This window comes from Lepeophtheirus salmonis, chromosome 1, assembly GCF_016086655.4.
Source record: "Lepeophtheirus salmonis chromosome 1, UVic_Lsal_1.4, whole genome shotgun sequence".
NCBI lineage: Eukaryota > Metazoa > Arthropoda > Copepoda > Siphonostomatoida > Caligidae > Lepeophtheirus > Lepeophtheirus salmonis.
In genome coordinates, this window is record NC_052131.2 from 218,928 (window position 1) to 237,647 (window position 18,720).

At 30.8% G+C, this 18,720-nt stretch overlaps 1 protein-coding gene across 3 annotated transcripts; it reads left to right on the forward strand.

The window, feature by feature from the left end:
- The first annotated feature begins 4,053 nt into the window (after nucleotides 1-4,053).
- On the forward strand, nucleotides 4,054-17,058 carry LOC121131931 (uncharacterized). Of its 3 annotated transcripts, none has more exons than XM_040727333.2 (19): nucleotides 4,054-4,348; nucleotides 8,434-8,572; nucleotides 9,437-9,657; nucleotides 9,717-9,846; nucleotides 9,921-10,123; nucleotides 10,192-10,524; nucleotides 10,585-10,708; nucleotides 10,785-10,927; nucleotides 10,991-11,123; nucleotides 11,184-11,365; nucleotides 11,414-11,764; nucleotides 12,002-12,149; nucleotides 12,220-12,389; nucleotides 12,455-12,715; nucleotides 12,780-13,012; nucleotides 13,068-13,366; nucleotides 13,826-13,950; nucleotides 14,003-15,239; nucleotides 16,644-17,058. In XM_040727333.2, the coding sequence occupies exons 1-19, from the start codon at nucleotides 4,240-4,242 to the stop codon at nucleotides 16,705-16,707; spliced, it is 4,605 nt and encodes a 1,534-aa protein (XP_040583267.1). In that variant the 5' UTR covers nucleotides 4,054-4,239; the 3' UTR covers nucleotides 16,708-17,058. The 3 variants fall into 3 exon arrangements, with proteins under 3 accessions (XP_040583267.1, XP_071742711.1, XP_040583276.1); XM_071886610.1 differs by lacking the exon at nucleotides 16,644-17,058 and adding an exon at nucleotides 15,312-15,399; XM_040727342.2 differs by having other exon boundaries at nucleotides 4,069-4,348; nucleotides 10,788-10,927.
- The last annotated feature ends 1,662 nt before the right edge of the window (nucleotides 17,059-18,720 follow it).

Sequence of the window (18,720 nt, forward strand, 5' to 3'; positions counted from 1 at the left end):
ATCGATATAGCTGTCATTGATTGTCTTTAGTCTCATCAACAGCTATCAAAATACTGTTATCTTCAATTTCCCCTTTAATTTTGGGAATTACATCCTTACTAACAACCTTCCTTAATCTATGTATAGTCCTTCTACTTGGGACGGTTCTATAGGCATATTTCTCCATAAATTTGGAAAAATCTGGGTTTTCTACGGCGAAAAATTACATATTACATAAAACGAGTATCTTTAAGAGATCGGTGTTAAAGTTAGAGCTGCCAGAATCATAATGGGTCAGATTTTGTTCGTATGCGTTCATATTCTTTTTGTGGGACGAGGACATTAAGTGTTGTTTGACTCAGGACGGAGGGCTACAAGTGTACTTACATCGACATATTTGGCATAATATTTGGCTGTTATCCGGTAGGTAGCCCTAAATTTGGTGGACTCCATTAATTTCAATCCAAAGGTAGAGATAATTTGTTTAGAGATTTCACTAATAATATTAATTATAATTTACAAAGGTACACGGCAAGCTATGCATTCTTTATTGGAGGGAGATATGATCACAACAATGTTTTGATCATAAATGAATAAATCAGAATAAAGATAAAAATCAACCACCGTTTTTCCTTTTCTAATCTCAAAACAGTAATTTATCTAACCGTGCAGCCCAGCTTTACTTATGCGGCAATGAATATTTTAGTCTCTAGAACGTACACTGGCTGTGCGTAACCTACACAGGCTTGTTGTTTAACGCAATTACATTTCACATGCAGTATTATTTATTAGTATATTATAAATACTTTAGTCTTTCTTTCTTTTTCGCTGTTAAATTGAGTTATTTTCTGACAATCAAGCAGTGAAACAGACAGATCGATAAACTTTGCTTTACTACTAAAGAAGGTATAACCCTATGAAACAAAATTAAGGTCTTTGAATGTCCACCTCGTAAAACTCACACTTATTATTGCTATTTGAGCCATAGAACAAGAAAATAAACATTTAAACCTTTAAACTTGAAAGATTTGATCTTTAGGACCTTTCTTTTAGGACTTTAGATTATAACTTTGATTCGAAGCCATATTTCGAAGTGAAATGAATTATATAGATAAAATATAAGGTAATATAAGATGATAAAAAAACATCCCAGCATTCGAAAGATGAAATATTTATTAAGGGATCTTGAAACCAGTTCTTAAAAAATGTGTCTTATCATACAAAAATCCTGTAAAATGAAGGATCCTATCTGGCAGCTAATATTTTTTTCATTTGCTTTATTGGATATGAAAAATATTTAAATAAGTCTTAATTTTCCTGCCTCTAAAATATTAATTACATATTAAAATAATCAAGATAGTTATATTGAATTTTGTAACATACTGAAAAACTCATTCAAAATCTCACTTAGCTGGAGGAAGGTCGCTTAGAAGAATTAAGAGGCCACTCCTGTCCCAACGTCAATAAGAACTATGTCTTCAGCGATGTGAACAACTCTTGAATGATCTGAAGCACAACCGCAACTGGGTAATGTTTTCTCTGATGAAAATAACTTTACAATTGACCCCATCAATTACAAGCAAAATGATTGTATGGTATGCTTTGGTAAGGCTGACAACAGCATCCGGACAGTCACCAAGACCAGACATCTGGCCTCGGTGATGATGTTGGGAGTTGGGGCATCAACTGGATAAAAAATGTCTCCAATTTGGTTTCCCGTTGGATACCGGTTACCCGCAGCCGACTTCTTGATGGTGTTGAAGGAAAATGTGGTCCATAGATCCCCAAGACCATGAAGAAGTCAAACAAGGCCACGTACGTATTTCAGCAATACAGGACTCCGACCCATAATGCTAATATTGTACAAGAGTAGATGTGTATTAACATTCACTTCTGGTCCAACAACTTTTGACCCCTCAGCACCCAGAGATGAACCTACTGGGTTATTTCATTTGGTGGCAAATGGAGAAGAAGGCCTGCAAATTTCGCCACCCGAATATTGATGCCCTGAAAACCTCTGTTAACTAGTAGCGGAGGATCAGAAAAATGACTACGTTAGCAATGTGTGCAAGGGGTCCCGGAGGTAGTTGGATGCTGTCATTGATGTTGATGGTGGCCAGATTCATAATTAATGTACATTGTTATAGCAAAAAATATTATAAAATAAAATGTTCTATATAGTACATCATTCTGATCAATTATGAGTATTTTAATGACTACTTAGAGGCAGGTATCAGTACTTTTTCTACACCCAGTACATAATAATTGTAAATCTCAAAAAGCGGGGGTCATGTCTCCCCTGGTCCACCCTGTATCGCATCTCCTCTCAAAATATAATAATGTTTAATTTGATTTGAGTGGAATATGGATTAAGAACACTTTTAAGAACCAATATCATATGAATCAACAGCTGGCAAAACATAGATAAGCAACCGTATTGTCAGGTGGATCTCTGAAATCATGTCTTTAATTTATTATTATATTATATACCATCTTACAATCAAATCTTACATAGTCATTAACCACTTTCCTAATACTTCTTTCATATTTCTTTATGATTTGAGAAACTTTAATGAAAGTTTATTGTAAAATAATGAGATTGATATCAAACTGTGACAAAAACAGATCATGACAGGAGAAACTTGTTTTCATGTGAAATTTATAGTTGCCGTTAATAACTAAAGTTATTATGACCAATTAATGAAGTGATTCATATAAAAAAATCTGTTAATATATAATTTGTATGAAAATAAAGATCAATGAGTTTGATTAAACCAACCTTTTTTTAAATAATTTTCATCCCATCTCTCAATGTTTTTTTATGGTATGGGTAATTATTATGTATAAAAAAGGGATTTATCCGTCATTTTTAGGATTTAGGTGTAAATTTTTAAACATAAATACTGTTGACATTGAAATCTTAATTAAAAAAAAAAGAAGCTTTATTTGAGAGGAAACTTCACTAGAATTCACTGCTCTTCTAGATCAAATGCCAAAATTAATTATTAAACCCTTACCAAATAGTTTATTCAATTAATAGTTATATGGTTTTTCCACACATTGATGAAACGGTTTTTTTTTTAGATTTAGCAAATAAAGTAATGCTATATAGCTGTTGTAAGGGGTAAGAGATGTGTCACCTAGGCATGAAATTCAAGGTTAAATAAAATGCATTTATATATACCAATAAAGATTTTGTAATATTTTTTTTTGTACATAGGATTAAATTACAAACCAAAATTCATTCAATTATTCTTAACAACATCATTTAAGGAGGAAAATCATTTTTTAATAATATATTTCACCCACACTGATGCGCACAATGTAAGTATGTAGGTACTTGTAACAAAAAAAAAAGATTCCAGGTAAATCAATCTTTTGAAAAAAAAAAAAGTTAAAAATTGCTCACTTTCCTTGTCTTCTAGTATTTGGTGCAAAGGATGTGTTGCAAATACAGACACGCAACCCTACTTTTAATTAAAGTCTTCGATATGTATGAACCACAGGGTACGAGATTTTTCTTTCTTGTTGACAAGAATATGTACTTATACATACATAGGTATGTACGTTAGGGCGGTTTGTTTTTCTGCTTTTTTCGAATTTGTGTAACGGCTAGTTCGGAAAAGTTGGGATTTGGTAAGGACCTATGCAAAATTTCATTTTCCTTCTATGTCATCTTTAGGTAGTACATCTAATTCAAAGTTCGATAGGAGACAAACGTTTTTGACTTTGTCAAAAAAGATTAAAATACAACATTAATCCTTACTTTATATTAATAAATGTTGATATCCTAAATTCTAGTTTGTTTCTTAAGCTACTTTTGGAGCAAAACGAGAGAATAAAATGAGGCTTTTTTTCTCTTTTTTTGCCCAATATGGCAATTTTAGAAAATAAATACTTTTTACAGATTAAATATATGCCTATCAAAACTATGTTTTGCAAAATAACTAAAAAATGTATATTATAGTATATGCCAAATTTTGGCACTAAATATAATGGAAATGCAAAGCAAGTTGCAAAACAAACCACCCTAATATAGATATATGTATAGAGAGAGGGTATTTAAATTTGGATACATTTGGAAAATCTACACACAAAGTATTTTGTCGTCCTATCTGAAACGTTGTACAATTCTATGCGCCTATATAATAAATACATATTTTAACGTCATATTAATTTATTAAGACATATCTCTACATCGTTTAACACATTTCAATAGGAACATCACATACTGAATGGTACTTTTGTAATCAAACGAAAATGAAAAATATAATATTCTGGAGCGTTATTGAGTTTATGATCAGTCTTCTGCTTTTGGATCACTTCAGCATTTGTACTCCTCATGAAACCTCTCAAATCCTCAAAAAAGGTAAGCCATCCACTCTGATACTACAATAATATCTTTAAAAATACTTTGATGGATTCAACCTCAAACATCTTTGATCTATTTTACTGAACTATTTACTTTAATAACTTTTAGGATATAAATTGGGGTAATAATCAACACTATGAATTATGTAGGGACCCAATTATGGAAATTGTCCTTTGTTTCAATCCTTAAATATCTTGGTCTTGTTCGCATTACCAAGACCAAAACAATTACATTAAAAAGGGATATTTTTTAAAAAATATTTCTTGTTTTCTTTGATCTAAATCCAGTGACAAAGTGACTCGACTTTCACAGGAGAGGCCATGTGAATACTATTTCGGGGATTTTTGGATCTTCTTTCAATTAGGTGCACCTAAATTATGTCCCGTTTTAAAATATATTTAATCGCCTCTAGGCGTCTGACTACTTTAATAAAGAAAGTTTAACTCTGTTTTGTTTTTTATATATCTCGAAAAAAATAATCACTAACCTTTGACGCCTATTAAAATATTTATTCCAGAGGGGAAGTAATGGACCCGCTCTGCACCTCAACTGTTTTGATCCCTAAAAGTAGTATCGTTCTTCTCAGCTACTCAAAGTTAAGACGAAGTCCTCTCTATTAAAGGGATTTTGAGGAGAGCTATTATTAAACTCTCATATTTTAAATAACTTTAGAAGAATCCATCTTTTAAGGTATGATTGCCAGCCTAATGATAGGCCCCAGGTTGGGAAGGTTTGTAGGACCTACCAATCTCGTAAATAGCAAAAAAAAACCACATTTTTTTGCTCATTAGTGAGTCCCTAAACTCGGTAAGCTACCGAACTTTAGTCCAGTTTACCCCTTGCATTAAAGCGTTCCTTCTCTGGGCCCACGAATCAATTTAATTTGTTTATATGGATTTCGTCTATTTTACAGTTATATCTTGACTTTTGAGAGCAACCATAAAGCAGAAGTGGCCCTTAGTTAAAATGAATTTGACACTCCTATTTTAGGGATTTGATAATTCGTATTATATGTCGACTAGATTGTTAAAGGAAGTCGTCTATATGTAGATTGTCAAAAGTAAAATATGAAGATAATTATCAAAGTAATTGATTAAATCAAAGTTACACATTAGAATGTATTCATTTGGTAGAACATTTGCTATAAGAAAAACGTTCTTTATATCACACAAAAGAAAAGATATATACAATAAAACTGATTGGAATCTCCTAATATATACATGTGAATCTACAAACAGGGTCCTTCCGTTATCTGTTGTTCCAGTGAAGCAAGATATATTAATTTTTTTGTTTTCTCAGTAAAAGATGAAGTATGTAGAGGATTATTTAATATCAAACTTGATTTTAATGTGTACGTAATTATCAAATATGTAGCGTCATTTACGGCATTTGCGGATGAATTGGCATTTTAAAATAAGATTTAGAAATTTCATTGTTTACTCCTTAATAGAAAGGAAACCATAAAATGAAACAGGTTTTTTTATACCTAATAGTTACTTTTTTATGTATATGACAAACAATAATAGTAACGATATTTTAAAGTGAAACTTAATTTCCCATCAAGATTTACCTATACATAACACAAAGAATCAAGTTTACCTGCATCACTGATTTCTTCATGTTATAAAATATTTAAATGTATATGTTTTTCTATTTCATACATGAGTTTTTTTTAAATAATATTTGATGATTTATGTGATAAAATATTTGATGTCAAAAGAGTCAAATTCTTCTGCGTCTTTCGCTAAAACCTTTGTTGCTTAGGCCCTATAATCATCCATTTCCTTTCTTAGACGTTTAACAATAATATATTATTATCAACAATGTTCATCAATCTGGAACTTGCTTTTCAAAGAACATGTTAATACTACTTTTATATTTAAATATGGAAAATAATAGTTGAGGTTGATAAATAATTAAATTATGTATAAAACATTTTTAGTATCCAGTCATTAAACATCCTCCCATTCTAGAATACTTCCTTTGAGTCATTATATTTTCATATAGATATATATAGTCCTATGAGTAATGCACGTTGGTGAGGAAAATTAAGAACCCTTAAATAGTTTTTATTGATCTGAAAATCCAAGTCAAATCTTATAACATTTCTACAAGTTGAGTCATCAAATGAACGAATTGAGACCCAGATGTAGAGTTTTATTATCTAATTTAGTCTCCTTCTACATAGCCTCACATGTCCATCGTTTCCGATAAAAAAATTAATCCTTAGCACTAGAACAGAAATAATGGTGGGCATTTGGATCCCCGGCTCACTATTTACTTTTGACAAAACTTTCAAAAAATTTGATAATTTTTGACAGAATATTTTGTTATTGGATGATCTTTTTTTATCTTCAAAAGAGATGGTTTCATTTTTTTTATAACATTAATTTAATTTATGTAATCATTAAAATGTATTTCTAATTATGGCAAAAAATATATATATATTTCTGTTATTTAATATTTAATTTTTTTAAAAAACTATTACAATTTTTCACTTCAACATAGTCAAAACTCTATCTCTACGACCCTTAATGATGATAGTTTGTGTACTATATACACACATTCACTTATAATCACGGCTATTTTTGAGCTTTATGTAATATAATTTTGTCAACTTTCATAAGTGTGTTCCCAAGTTCTTGGTATTTTTCCTCATGTTATCATTTGGTGAACATTTATTTAACCCCTTCTCCTTATAAAGTAGGCCCATTATAGCGTGTGCTGAACAGTATTCAAAGCCTTTTTTTCCACCCCTACCTGCGTAATTACTTTGTAAATAACTTTCAAACACATAAAGTAATACTTGAGTTTCTAAATCAATATTTTTTTTGTTATAATGAAAATATAAAATGCTCAAAAATTGATTTTTAAGTTAGTTAAGCCATCCGTTTTAGTATATATTTGATCCATTCATATTTTATTTTGTCCAATGTCCATATTAGGTATTTTCCTAGGCAATCAATCAATACTATGTATACACAATGAAAAAATTTAGCTTGCTAGTTTCTTTTTTGGAAAAATTCTAATTTGATAAACAATTTAATTGTTTATTATTTCTTATTGTGGAAGATGTTTTAGTAAACAATGACTCAAACATTCATATGTTTACTCATATGATGTCATTACTTATCTAACCATTAAGTTTGATTAAATCAGTTAATCAGCCAGTTATTATATTTCAATATTTAACAATCAAAACATTTTCCAGTTGTAAAAGAAAGAATATAAAAAAGGAGTCAAATTATTGAATAATTCTTAGTTTGCATTGTTTTTAAGTAATTTGCAGATGAACTTTCAATTTTGTCTTATTGTAAATTGATTTTTGAATTATAATTATTTACACAAAGTGAACAGGAACCAGTACCCACCATTAATCATTTTCTACTAAATTTTGTTACTTTATCATGCAACCTAAAATATACTAATATATCGGAAAATATTTGTCAAATGCTACTAATTTTTAAACTTAAACACAACCATTTTTACACCTTTTTTTTCTTTCTCTTAAGCATTGTATGATGTAAATAGTCTGTCTATAAAACAATATTATGAATTTTTTCGTATAGAAAAATTAATATTTGTATGGATGTTTCCCACTTGTTTCAAATTCAAAATAGTCTATATATTTTTAACTTAAATGGTATAAACAATTTAAAATAATTTATCTAATTGTATTCTAATTGTTTTATTATTAAATAATGGTAAGTATTAGGGGATTAATATTTTTAAATGAGTAAAACTTAAGAATAAAATATTAATTAATTTTGATTATTGTTTTTTTTTTAAGTAAAAAAAAATAATTTGTATCTTTCTTTATTATTAAATTTACTTTTATTTTAAGTCGATTTTCAAATCGACTTAACTCAAAAACACTAGGGAATTTATGAATTCAAAAAAAAGTTATTGGACGCTCCAGAAAGAATGTAAAAAGTTTACATGTCCAGTAAAAGATAATAAGTCAATCTAATTTATAAGGTTTGATTGTCTATATACATGTGATATTTTGACCGTGTTTAATTAAATCGAAAATTAATAAAATATTTTTGAACCATTTACAATATTATGTATATTACTCTTAGACTGCTTTGTACTGAGATTTGGAAGTCGAAGATTCCCAGAACGCTTCCAAAAGTCATCAAAAATTGCTGCGTCTCTCTCTAATTGTGAAAAGCTATGCATTTCTGAAGGAGAATTCCGCTGTCGAGGATATTCTTTCAGGTAAGCTCCACGTCATAAATTAGGTAAGTAAAATGACCGTTTGGAGGTTTGTCCTAATAAATTGGTGGAACTTTTAAAATATTTTATTTTTCAATGTTAGAATTACATATCATACCTATCACACAGGTGGGGTCAATGGGGTATACCTGACTTTTTCTAGCATAATTACATAAGTTGATACCTTTATCTTCATCTAAAGACTCATATTTACATTTTAATAAATAAGTTAATTATGTTTAAGCTTACCGTTTTATGATAATGACCATTTAAAAAAAAAAAAAAAACACTGTATAATTGATATTTTATAATATGAAAAATTTCCGTGTTTTATTTTATATCATGGAAGTATACAATGTATCTATTTGAAGAAAAAAATGAAATCGGGGACATAGGATGTGGATTTAGTAAGGAGATTGAAAAGAGTAAAGGTCTTGAAACAATTACATTTTTGGGATCACCATAGATTAATTTCATTTTACTTATTTTAGTCCCGTTTAACACCACGTTAGAAAAGGGATTTTTATTGTAAAATAATTTGGATAGGAAACAAAATCCATTAAGTTCCTGAAACTTTACGATTTGATATATTGAATGAGCTTTTATAAAAAGCTCTGACTCATTTTTTCTTTAAGTGTCAAGAACTTTAATTTGGGTGATTTTTTGCTTAAATATTTATTTAATGAAACATAGAACTAATTATATAAATTTGATGAAACTTATACAGTTTAATATGGGCAACATTTAATTATTAAAGCAAAAAGATTATAATATTTGAAGCTGAAGAGTTACAAACTCAAAACTAAGATGTACACCCATATGACTCCACCCTTCCCTACGTAATAAATAAAATTTTGTATATGTCAGATATCCCAAAGATGTTCTTGAGCTTACATCCTCACCAAATTGCATATTGACGGATGAGGACCTCTCTTATGAAGACAAGGTTGGACTATCTTTAGCGCTACTAGAAGAAGCCTACACGGATATATACGTGCTGACTCGGCATGGGGAGTGTAATCAAAAGATATCAAATGAACACTCTGAGGAAGATGAGAATCCCTTTCAATCTTTAAAAGATATTAATTGTAAATATTGAATTTCCAATCTCAATCGCCTTAATTAAAGATAAAATATTAAATTTCAGCTCGATGCTATAAAGGAATTAAAAATGCATTCAAGCACTATGCTTATAGGGACTATGCCTCTGTTGCGTCACTGAATCAGTGTTATATTAGATGTCGAGATTCTGGGTTCTGCAAGACCTTTAGCTTTAGGTAAAATATATCATATAACAAAATTGAGCAACTATTGTAAGACTTAATATTTGGGGAAAATTTACGAATCACAGGAATAGTAGGGATTCATACTCTCGAAATTGTCTTTTGAGTCATCGTAATGTTCATGAAATCAAGGAACGGGATCTTGTATCAACAGTAAATAATGGTGAAGGTGACAGTAATTGGGAAGTGTTTTCTGTTGAAAGCAATAGTCCTTTGTGTAAAAACTACGGATCCTTTTATACCAAAAAAACAAGTCTAATTACTTCATCCAGTGAGTTTTTTTTTGTACATATAAATATTAAAACATTTCTCAATTCTCTTTCATTTTTTTTTTTGCAGATTGTTTCAATTTAGTAGGTCCGCAGTCAAAACACTATGGATCAACTATTTACGGATCCGTTCATGCAAAGGATGTCGCATCCTGCTCTGTACTTTGTCATCAAGATTCTCGGTGTCGGTCTTTTAGCTTTCCTACCGTTACATTTAGAGCTAATCTTGAGAACTGTGTTCTATCTGGAGTGATTTATTCAGGAAAACCCACGGATTTCGAAAATGACTATAATTGGAATGCCTTTGAAATTTTAGATGTTGGGAATAAGCTTTGCTCCGAAAAAGGTGGTTCTCATTTAGAAAGTAAATACCGAGAAGATAATCAGGCTGAGGGTAGAAAAGGTGATTTATCAGCATATATGTTTATTCAATATATTGAGGTACTCATAATTGGAATTATAGGTTGCTTTAGAAGAAGTAAGTATGGATTTTCATTTGAATCCGAGTACAAATTAAGTGTTCGAAACCTAAATGATTGTTTTGACGCTTGTAAACATCACAAATCCTGCCAAACCATTGCATTTATGTAGGTATATATGACCTTGAAATTATGGACAGGTTAATCATTTGAGTTTATATCTGAACAAATACTTTATGTTTAGAAGTAAAACCAATTATGGAGAGCCCAACTGCATTTTGAACGAAAAAAATATCCTGGAATTAGAAAAAGACGAGGAGGAGATAGGAAAAAACTTTGCTGTTTTGTATCTGTTCTCACTCAATTGTCAAGAAAATATGAATACAGGTAGACTTGAGATAAATCCAATTAAAAGAGTATATAATGCATAAATTTATTCCGGTCATGAAGATTGTGAAATGATACTCAACAGGGGTTTTGGTCTTCATGACTCAGTGCTCAAGTCTTCGGCTGAATTGAAGAGTTTTGAAGATTGCAGTGATTTATGCCGTCGAGACAGTTCATGCATTTACTTTTCTTACAAGTAACATCTTTTCATGATAAAGAAATTGATATCCTTTTATTCAAAATCATGCTCACATAGGTACAACGAAATCAAGTTTAGAGAAAGGAATTGCGAATTGTCTGTTTATGACAGTTTGGGAAGCCAGGACTTTGTACCAAACAGTAATTGGAACGTTTATGTTCAGCTTCCAAAATGTCGAAACTCCACAAAAGAAAATTGGAAACAATCTAATTCAACAGATTATCTTGATAATAAAGAACGTGAGTTTAACATTTAATTCTTTTCAACTTACTAAACAAATATTTCAGATATTTGTTTCGAACTAACAAAGGCTGGTTATCGTCATGGAGTCTCCGTCTCCAACAATGGGATTTATCTAAAGTCCCTCTCTGTTAAAGATATAAAGGAATGTCGTTCTGAATGTCAGAGATCAAGTTCAGGAAACCATATTTGTCTCTCTTTCAGCTATCACTATGAGAAAAAGGATGAAACATCAAAAATCCTTACTATTCCGAATTGCATTCTTTCAACTGGATCAGCTCCCAACGGTCACAATTCTTGGAAACAAGAGGATAATATCGTTCCAGATTCTTCATGGGATGTATACAATAGAAAAATTGAAGACTCTCAATGCATTGCACCTTTTAAAGAATCAAGAGGTAAATTAGTTCAATATTATAAAGTATGTTTTTGTTTAAATAATACTTAATTATATTTATTCTAAGCCCAGAGACTCTTTAAAATTCTAATTATATGTTTTATCAAGAAAAAATGTAGGGATTTCCCATCATTCCATGAGCACTTTAGAAGTGATATGTACACATAAACACATCCATAATTAATTAATTAAGATCTTCTATTATTTAAAAATATTATTAACTTGTGAATACCTATAGATTCAATTGATTCAAAGTGTATTGATGTCATCAAGACCAATCTGAAACATAGTGTGCATCGAATATTTTTGTCATTAAGAAGAGCCGATCTTAAAAGTTGTCTAATGGCTTGTTTGTCCAATAGCAATTGCCAGTCATTTAGCTACATGTGAGTCAAGCAATAAGCTACATATATTTCTTTCTTTAAATTCATGAGATATCAAAATATATATTTACAGACCATTATTTCAAATAAGTCCCCATTATTCAAATAATTGTCTATTGTCTGGACTTGAGGAAATAACTTTAGATACCTCAGACGTCGTGCATGAAAATCGATGGCAAGTGATGAAGCCAAGATTCGATGGTGTCTTTCAAAAATGTTTCCCTGAGAAAACAAAGGAAAGAAGTACGTTAGGCTATGAAATAAAAGTATATGTTTTAAATCCTAATCAAGTTTCCAAACCATCTTAGAATTCTGCTACAGGAAACATAGTCATTCTGGACCACTTCAAAGAGTTTCAAAAAATCTCAAAACCACAAGTTTTAAAGATTGCTTGAATCAATGTCGTAGAAGTGATTCCTGTACGACCTTTGATTTTGAATCTGCTGGGGCCTGTACCTTGAGTAACTTTAATCCATTCCAAAATGACTATCGCGCACATTACACAGATCGAAAGGGAAGGCATCAGGATCATAGGAATGTATATGTCTTTGAAACGTGTTCAACCCCGAGTAATATACATATTAAGAGCATCATTTCCTTCACTATATTTTTTATATTATTTTCGTTTTTCAGAGTGCTCAAGACTTTTCAAAAAGCGTCATCGTTTGTATTCCAGAAGACCAATTGTTTATAAAGTTAAAACCATGAACTCAGATTCATTAGAGTATTGTGAATCCCTTTGTTTGAATTCAAATAGTGATTGCAAATATTTTGCATTCCGTTCGGGCTTGATTGGAAATAACTGTGAATTTCTAACTGTCCTAAGGGAAGAAGAATCTGGAGGAGGGATTTTGCTCTATGATCAAGTAAGAAGGATCTCCATCAGTCTATCAATCTTGTTTATCCTATATTTTTACATAGGAATGGAATGTATACAAAGTGAAGGAAACGAAAAAGGACATTGAAATTGATGGAGCCCAGGAATGTATTGAGGATGACTCCAGCTCTTCCACATTTTCTCAGACCTTAAATCATGATCAGCAGCAAAATAACTTAACCTCAGATAAAAAATATCCCTTAAGTTGCTTTGATCCATTCATTAGAGTGAATATGGATCTACGGCCAAGAGTTGTGACTAAAACTATATTTGTCCGTAGTAAAGAGGAATGTGCCATAGAGTGCCTTCGATTACAGAATCGTTGCTCTGCCTTTTCATATAGGTTGGGAGTATAAAGAAAGAAAAACATAAGAGGAGTCAAAAGGGTTTCCATTGACAGTTCAACATAATCGAACAACAGTAGATATAAAATAGTATGCCTAGCTATAAATTCAGCGAGTAAAAGGGTTAATAGATATAATTGTAATACTCAGTTTAGTCCTGCCTTGATGAGTCATTCCAAAACACTTCCTTTTTTTTTCTTCTCTTAGTAATAAAATCCACCAATTGCAGTCTAATATTGCTAAACATTCTCAAATGGTCTGATTGTTTGGGTTATTGCTGCATTCAAATTCAAATATATAACATCATTCATTGAGCATCCCTTAAGCACATACTCTTTTTGTCGCATGAAGTCAATGGTTCAGTTTTTTGCACGTCCTATATTTTCTATGTTTTTCTGTATCTATGATTGAGAGTCATATTTAAGCATTTTAATAAATATATACTCATTGCTTTTTAGACAGGAACAAAAACTACCTTACAAGGATTGTAAATTGAGTGACTTATTTGATAGAAACCCGGAGACGGATTTAAAGCAAAACAGCTATTATGAAATATGGGAGCTTTCTTCAAGATGTTCAATAGGTTTGTGTTTAGTTAGCCTCATCTAAATGTTAATTATTTATGTAAATTTCAGCCCATAATCATAACCACCAAACCCAGTTTCAGAACAACATTGAGTATCAAAATCATTATCTAACCAGTCACCATGAGCATCAAAACCATTCTTCAGACAATCAACAGTCTCAGATTTACCATGGTAATCAGTATCAAAATTCAAACAATCAACAGTCTCAAGGCCACCATAGTGATCAGTATCATAATTCAAACCAATTTCAGAATCAGGACAACTATGAAAATCAGTATCAAAATGATGACTCAAACAATCATCCTAAAACTCAGGGCTACTATGGAAGTCAGTATCAAAATCATGATTCAAAACATCATCCTCAAACTCAGGGCTACTATGGAAGTCAGTATCAAAATCATGATTCAAAACATCATCCTCAAACTCAGGGCTACTATGGAAGTCAGTATCAAAATCATGATTCAAAACATCGTCCTCAAACTCAGGGCTACTATGGAAGTCAGTATCAAAATCATGACTCAAACAATCATCATCAAACTCAGGGCTATTATCCAAATCAGTTTCAAAACCACCAATCACACAACCACCAACAAAATATCAATCCAAATTCAAATGTTAAATATCCATTTTTTTCAACCTATAATGTTTCTTCCCAAGGAGTTATTCAACATTTTCAAAACAATCATACCTCAAATCAGAAAGAGGATCATGTGGGGTTATGGCGTCCAAATGCTCCTGGATATAATCATAACGTCTTCCATTCCTCTTCGCATCAGAATAGCTCTCACTCAAATACTAATAGTAATAATAATAATAACGTGGACAAAGACCACTATTATTATTCAAAACCTAATCAAGGGGCTTTCAATCATGGAAGCTATTTAAGTACTCTACATAATCAACGAAATGACAGTTACTATTATGCAAACAATCAAGAAACACAAAACTACCATGGAAACCATTTGAACGGTCAACAAGCCTACAATCATCAACATAGCATTCAAAACCCAAGCTTTAGTTCTGGTGAGTATCTTGAGCATCCTTTTCTCCACCATTCTGAAAGACCTCAAGAGGAAAAGCATCATCGATATGAGGAGAATGAGCATCAAAGCTCATATTCTAACCATAATATCGTTTGGAGTGTAAACGGATTGATTTGTCAAGAAACTCCACAAAGAGATCCTGTTGTTGGCTTTTGGTTTTGTTCAACTGATCTTGGTGGAATTGACTATGTATGTAGGCCAGACAGTGATTGTTCCTTTCAAGACGGATACTCGTATCCATGGTAAAGTCATACCTTACTCAATACCCAGTCTTATAATTACACTTTATCTTCATTCGCACCATTTATTTCAAGATATAGAATTGTATTGATCTTAAAGCTTCTTGATTTTTCTGCTCTTATCATTTCATCTTGGGTAAATGGGCTACGTTTTGGCACAAAGATTCCATACTTTCTTTCAGAGGTATTTTAAAAGTAGTAAAAAGTTAGCACAAAATTTAACTATCTAATCCAACAAAATTTTATAAACGTGATCTTACGCCTTTTATATAAAAATCACTAAACCATGATGGATTTAAAATTAGATTAAGGGATTCTCCAAATAAGTTTATTATTAGTGTTTTAAGGTATGAAAAAACAAAAAAAAACACTTTTTTATAATAATCAATTATTGTATACAGAGTGTCGTATAACAACTTCCTTTTCCAAAAAGAAATAAATAAGTTTTATAAATTAGAAAGCATTTTTTTCTTTTATAAAAATAGTACACATTTAAAGTTTTATTTTACCCAGCTTTAAAAATCATATCAGATAGGTGACGTTCCCCGTTGTCATTTCATTTCTTGTTTCTCTTTAAATAACTTTTCATTAAGAAGTTTTAGAGGTATAGTTATTGTATATAAAAAAATGTTTAATTAAATGAGCAAAAATGCCTACCATATAATTGTGAATGATTAATTGATAAAGTAATTAGTTATTGGCGATTTCAAAAAGGCCTAAAAATGTTGGTTTCCCTGTAAATCAAATTTCTAGATTTAAAAAAATTGTACCAATTCGGAATTTTTGGATGATACTGGATCTGATGGAATCAATTTGAGATCTCTAGCGTCATTATCTGTAGAATTATTTGCGTTCAAATAATTTTGCAAATTTCAAATTATGAAAATGAATTGTAAAAATTGTGTTGTTGGTTTTTTTTTTTTTTTGTTACATATATTAGAAATTGAAGCAATTAACTGATTTTCATTATTCACATCAATCAAAGCTCAAGAGCATAAAATAAAGATAAAAAAAGAAGGTGGTACTTTGCCGCACCTTGTATCATCAGCATAGGCTCTAAGGGATATATATTGCCGTCAAAATGCATGAAATGAACACAAATTAGAACAAATGTGTCTTATAGGGATGCATTGATCCCAAAAAGTTTACATCTTGTCCAGTCGGAGTCGACAATCAAAAGGCCGCTTCCGAATCAATAACTTTAATTAATCCTTAAATTAAATGATAAGCTATTCTTGTGCATCAAAGTTACTTACAGCCTTACTCAACGAATTCCAATGATGAAATTAAGTACATTTTTAAATATCCTATCAATATCCTATCTTAATATAACCCAATTTTAATAAGAATATAAAATAAAAGGCTTATCATGTTCCATTATTATAAGTTATAAAATTTTCATCTTAGGTGCTACGTTGGTAATACCAAGACGCAGTGGAGATCATGTCAAAAGCCACGTCATTTCTATTAATTGAACTAATTGGTTGTCTCAATTCAAATATTTGTCATTCCTCAATATATTTGTAGATATATATATATTTGTGTTTTGTCTCTATTTTTGATAGATATCTTAGATCTTTATTTCTTATGAAATGAGAAAAGTTTATTATATATTATATCTATGTATAGAACTAGAAATCATTATGTACATTTATTTTTATCTGATATCTACCTAATCAATTCTCCTGTCACTCAACATTATTTTTACAGCAGTATATTGGTTATAATTTGTACTGATCCATTTTTTTGATTAAAATCACAAGATATCCCTTTTGAGATAATTACTCCTAAGATATATAAAAATAAATAAAGTTAAAGTCCACCGTATTATTTTAAAACAAAAAATGCTTAAAAAATAAGGGTTGCCCGGTTCAAAAGCTATCGAATAATATGAGTTATATGGCATAGATTCAAGGTTGTGCCTTTATCTGTCTAGTGGTTCTAACGATTCCAGCTGTTACGGTTCTTGAACCGCTAGAACGTGAACCGACAAAGTCGAACCGAGACTGCAACCAGGACCGCAATATATCGCTTATCGGTCTCAGTTCTTGAGCTTATTTTTGTTTGTTGTATTTTTGGTATATTTATAACCTTTTAATATTCCATCTGCATAATTTTATGGTAATGAAGCACGTCATTACCTTTATTGTATCACATAACCTTTCTTACAGAAAGAAACTGAAAAAAGGCCGGAAATTATCTGGTAGTTAACCATATAAGTCAACCATCTTCCCACCCTTCCTCCTCCCTCCTGTTTCCCCTCGTGGCCCTACTTTGAAAACATTGCCTTGAGAAACCTTATTTTTCGGGGGCCCCGGTGGAACTTATAAGGTAGCCTTATTTGTATCTAATATCATTTTCTGGGCCCGAATTGTCTAGTGACGTTTCTTGTTTTAAGTGCCTGTTACCAAACTGAGACTATATATATATAACAGAGACTGGAACTGACACCGATAAAAATAATAAAAATGAAATAAAATAACTGGGGCCGACAAAACCGCTGAATCTGAACCGGACACAACCTTGTATAGATTTGAAGAAGGTCGATTATTAGTGGGCGTAAATCCAAACTCTGCATAGGATATGATTTATGCATTTCTCAAAGAATTTTTAATTTTCAAACCCATTTATTTGGTAGATGTGTGGTATAAGAGAATTGAGAAAGTATTAAGATAGCTTTAAAAATTAAAATATGTGATAGTCACTCAATGTAAAATTATTATTAGCCAACAAATTTTTGTCTTGGATTGAGATAGTGTATTTATGATTGCTTTTATCTCGAAAAACATGGAAATTATCCGTTATGCCCAAAAATTTATAATTTTTGGTCAACAGAGAGCAACATTTTATTGAGTATCAATAAGCCTTGATTGCTTAATAAGTATCACAAAATCATAATCAACAAATCATAAATTAACGTTAAAATATGATTTTTTTAAGGGGATCTTTTTTTTATTATGGGGGTAGTCTTTAAGTCGATTTTTGGTAAGGCAAAGTAAAACTATAAAATCATACTCCACAAAATCTACAAACAACGATACAGACAATAGGAATTTTGCTCGTTGTTCCACCAAAAATCGGGCTGTTATCTCTTCATTTTACGACAAACTATAATTATTGTCATTGTAATCAAAAATGATACATTTATTAGAATTCCAAAGGAAGGGTTTTTTTCTTCATTTTTTAGTACTTCGAAGTCATTTTCTCCGATTCAAAAAAATATATATTCTACACATTAATAAAATAATTTATGTGTTTGTGTGTGACGTACGTCCCACTTAGAAAAACGATGATAAAACACATTTATTTCAAAAACAGAGACGGATACAACCTTTAGACATAAAATAAAAGTTTTTCAGAATTTTTAGTTACGTACGTAAGAGTGTGTTTAATTTGGATAAGACCAGATTCCTTGGCTCTGCAAGACAAGTTTGTTTATTTATTTTTTTTGCTAATAAGTTGATTTTTTCATAAAACAAGATTG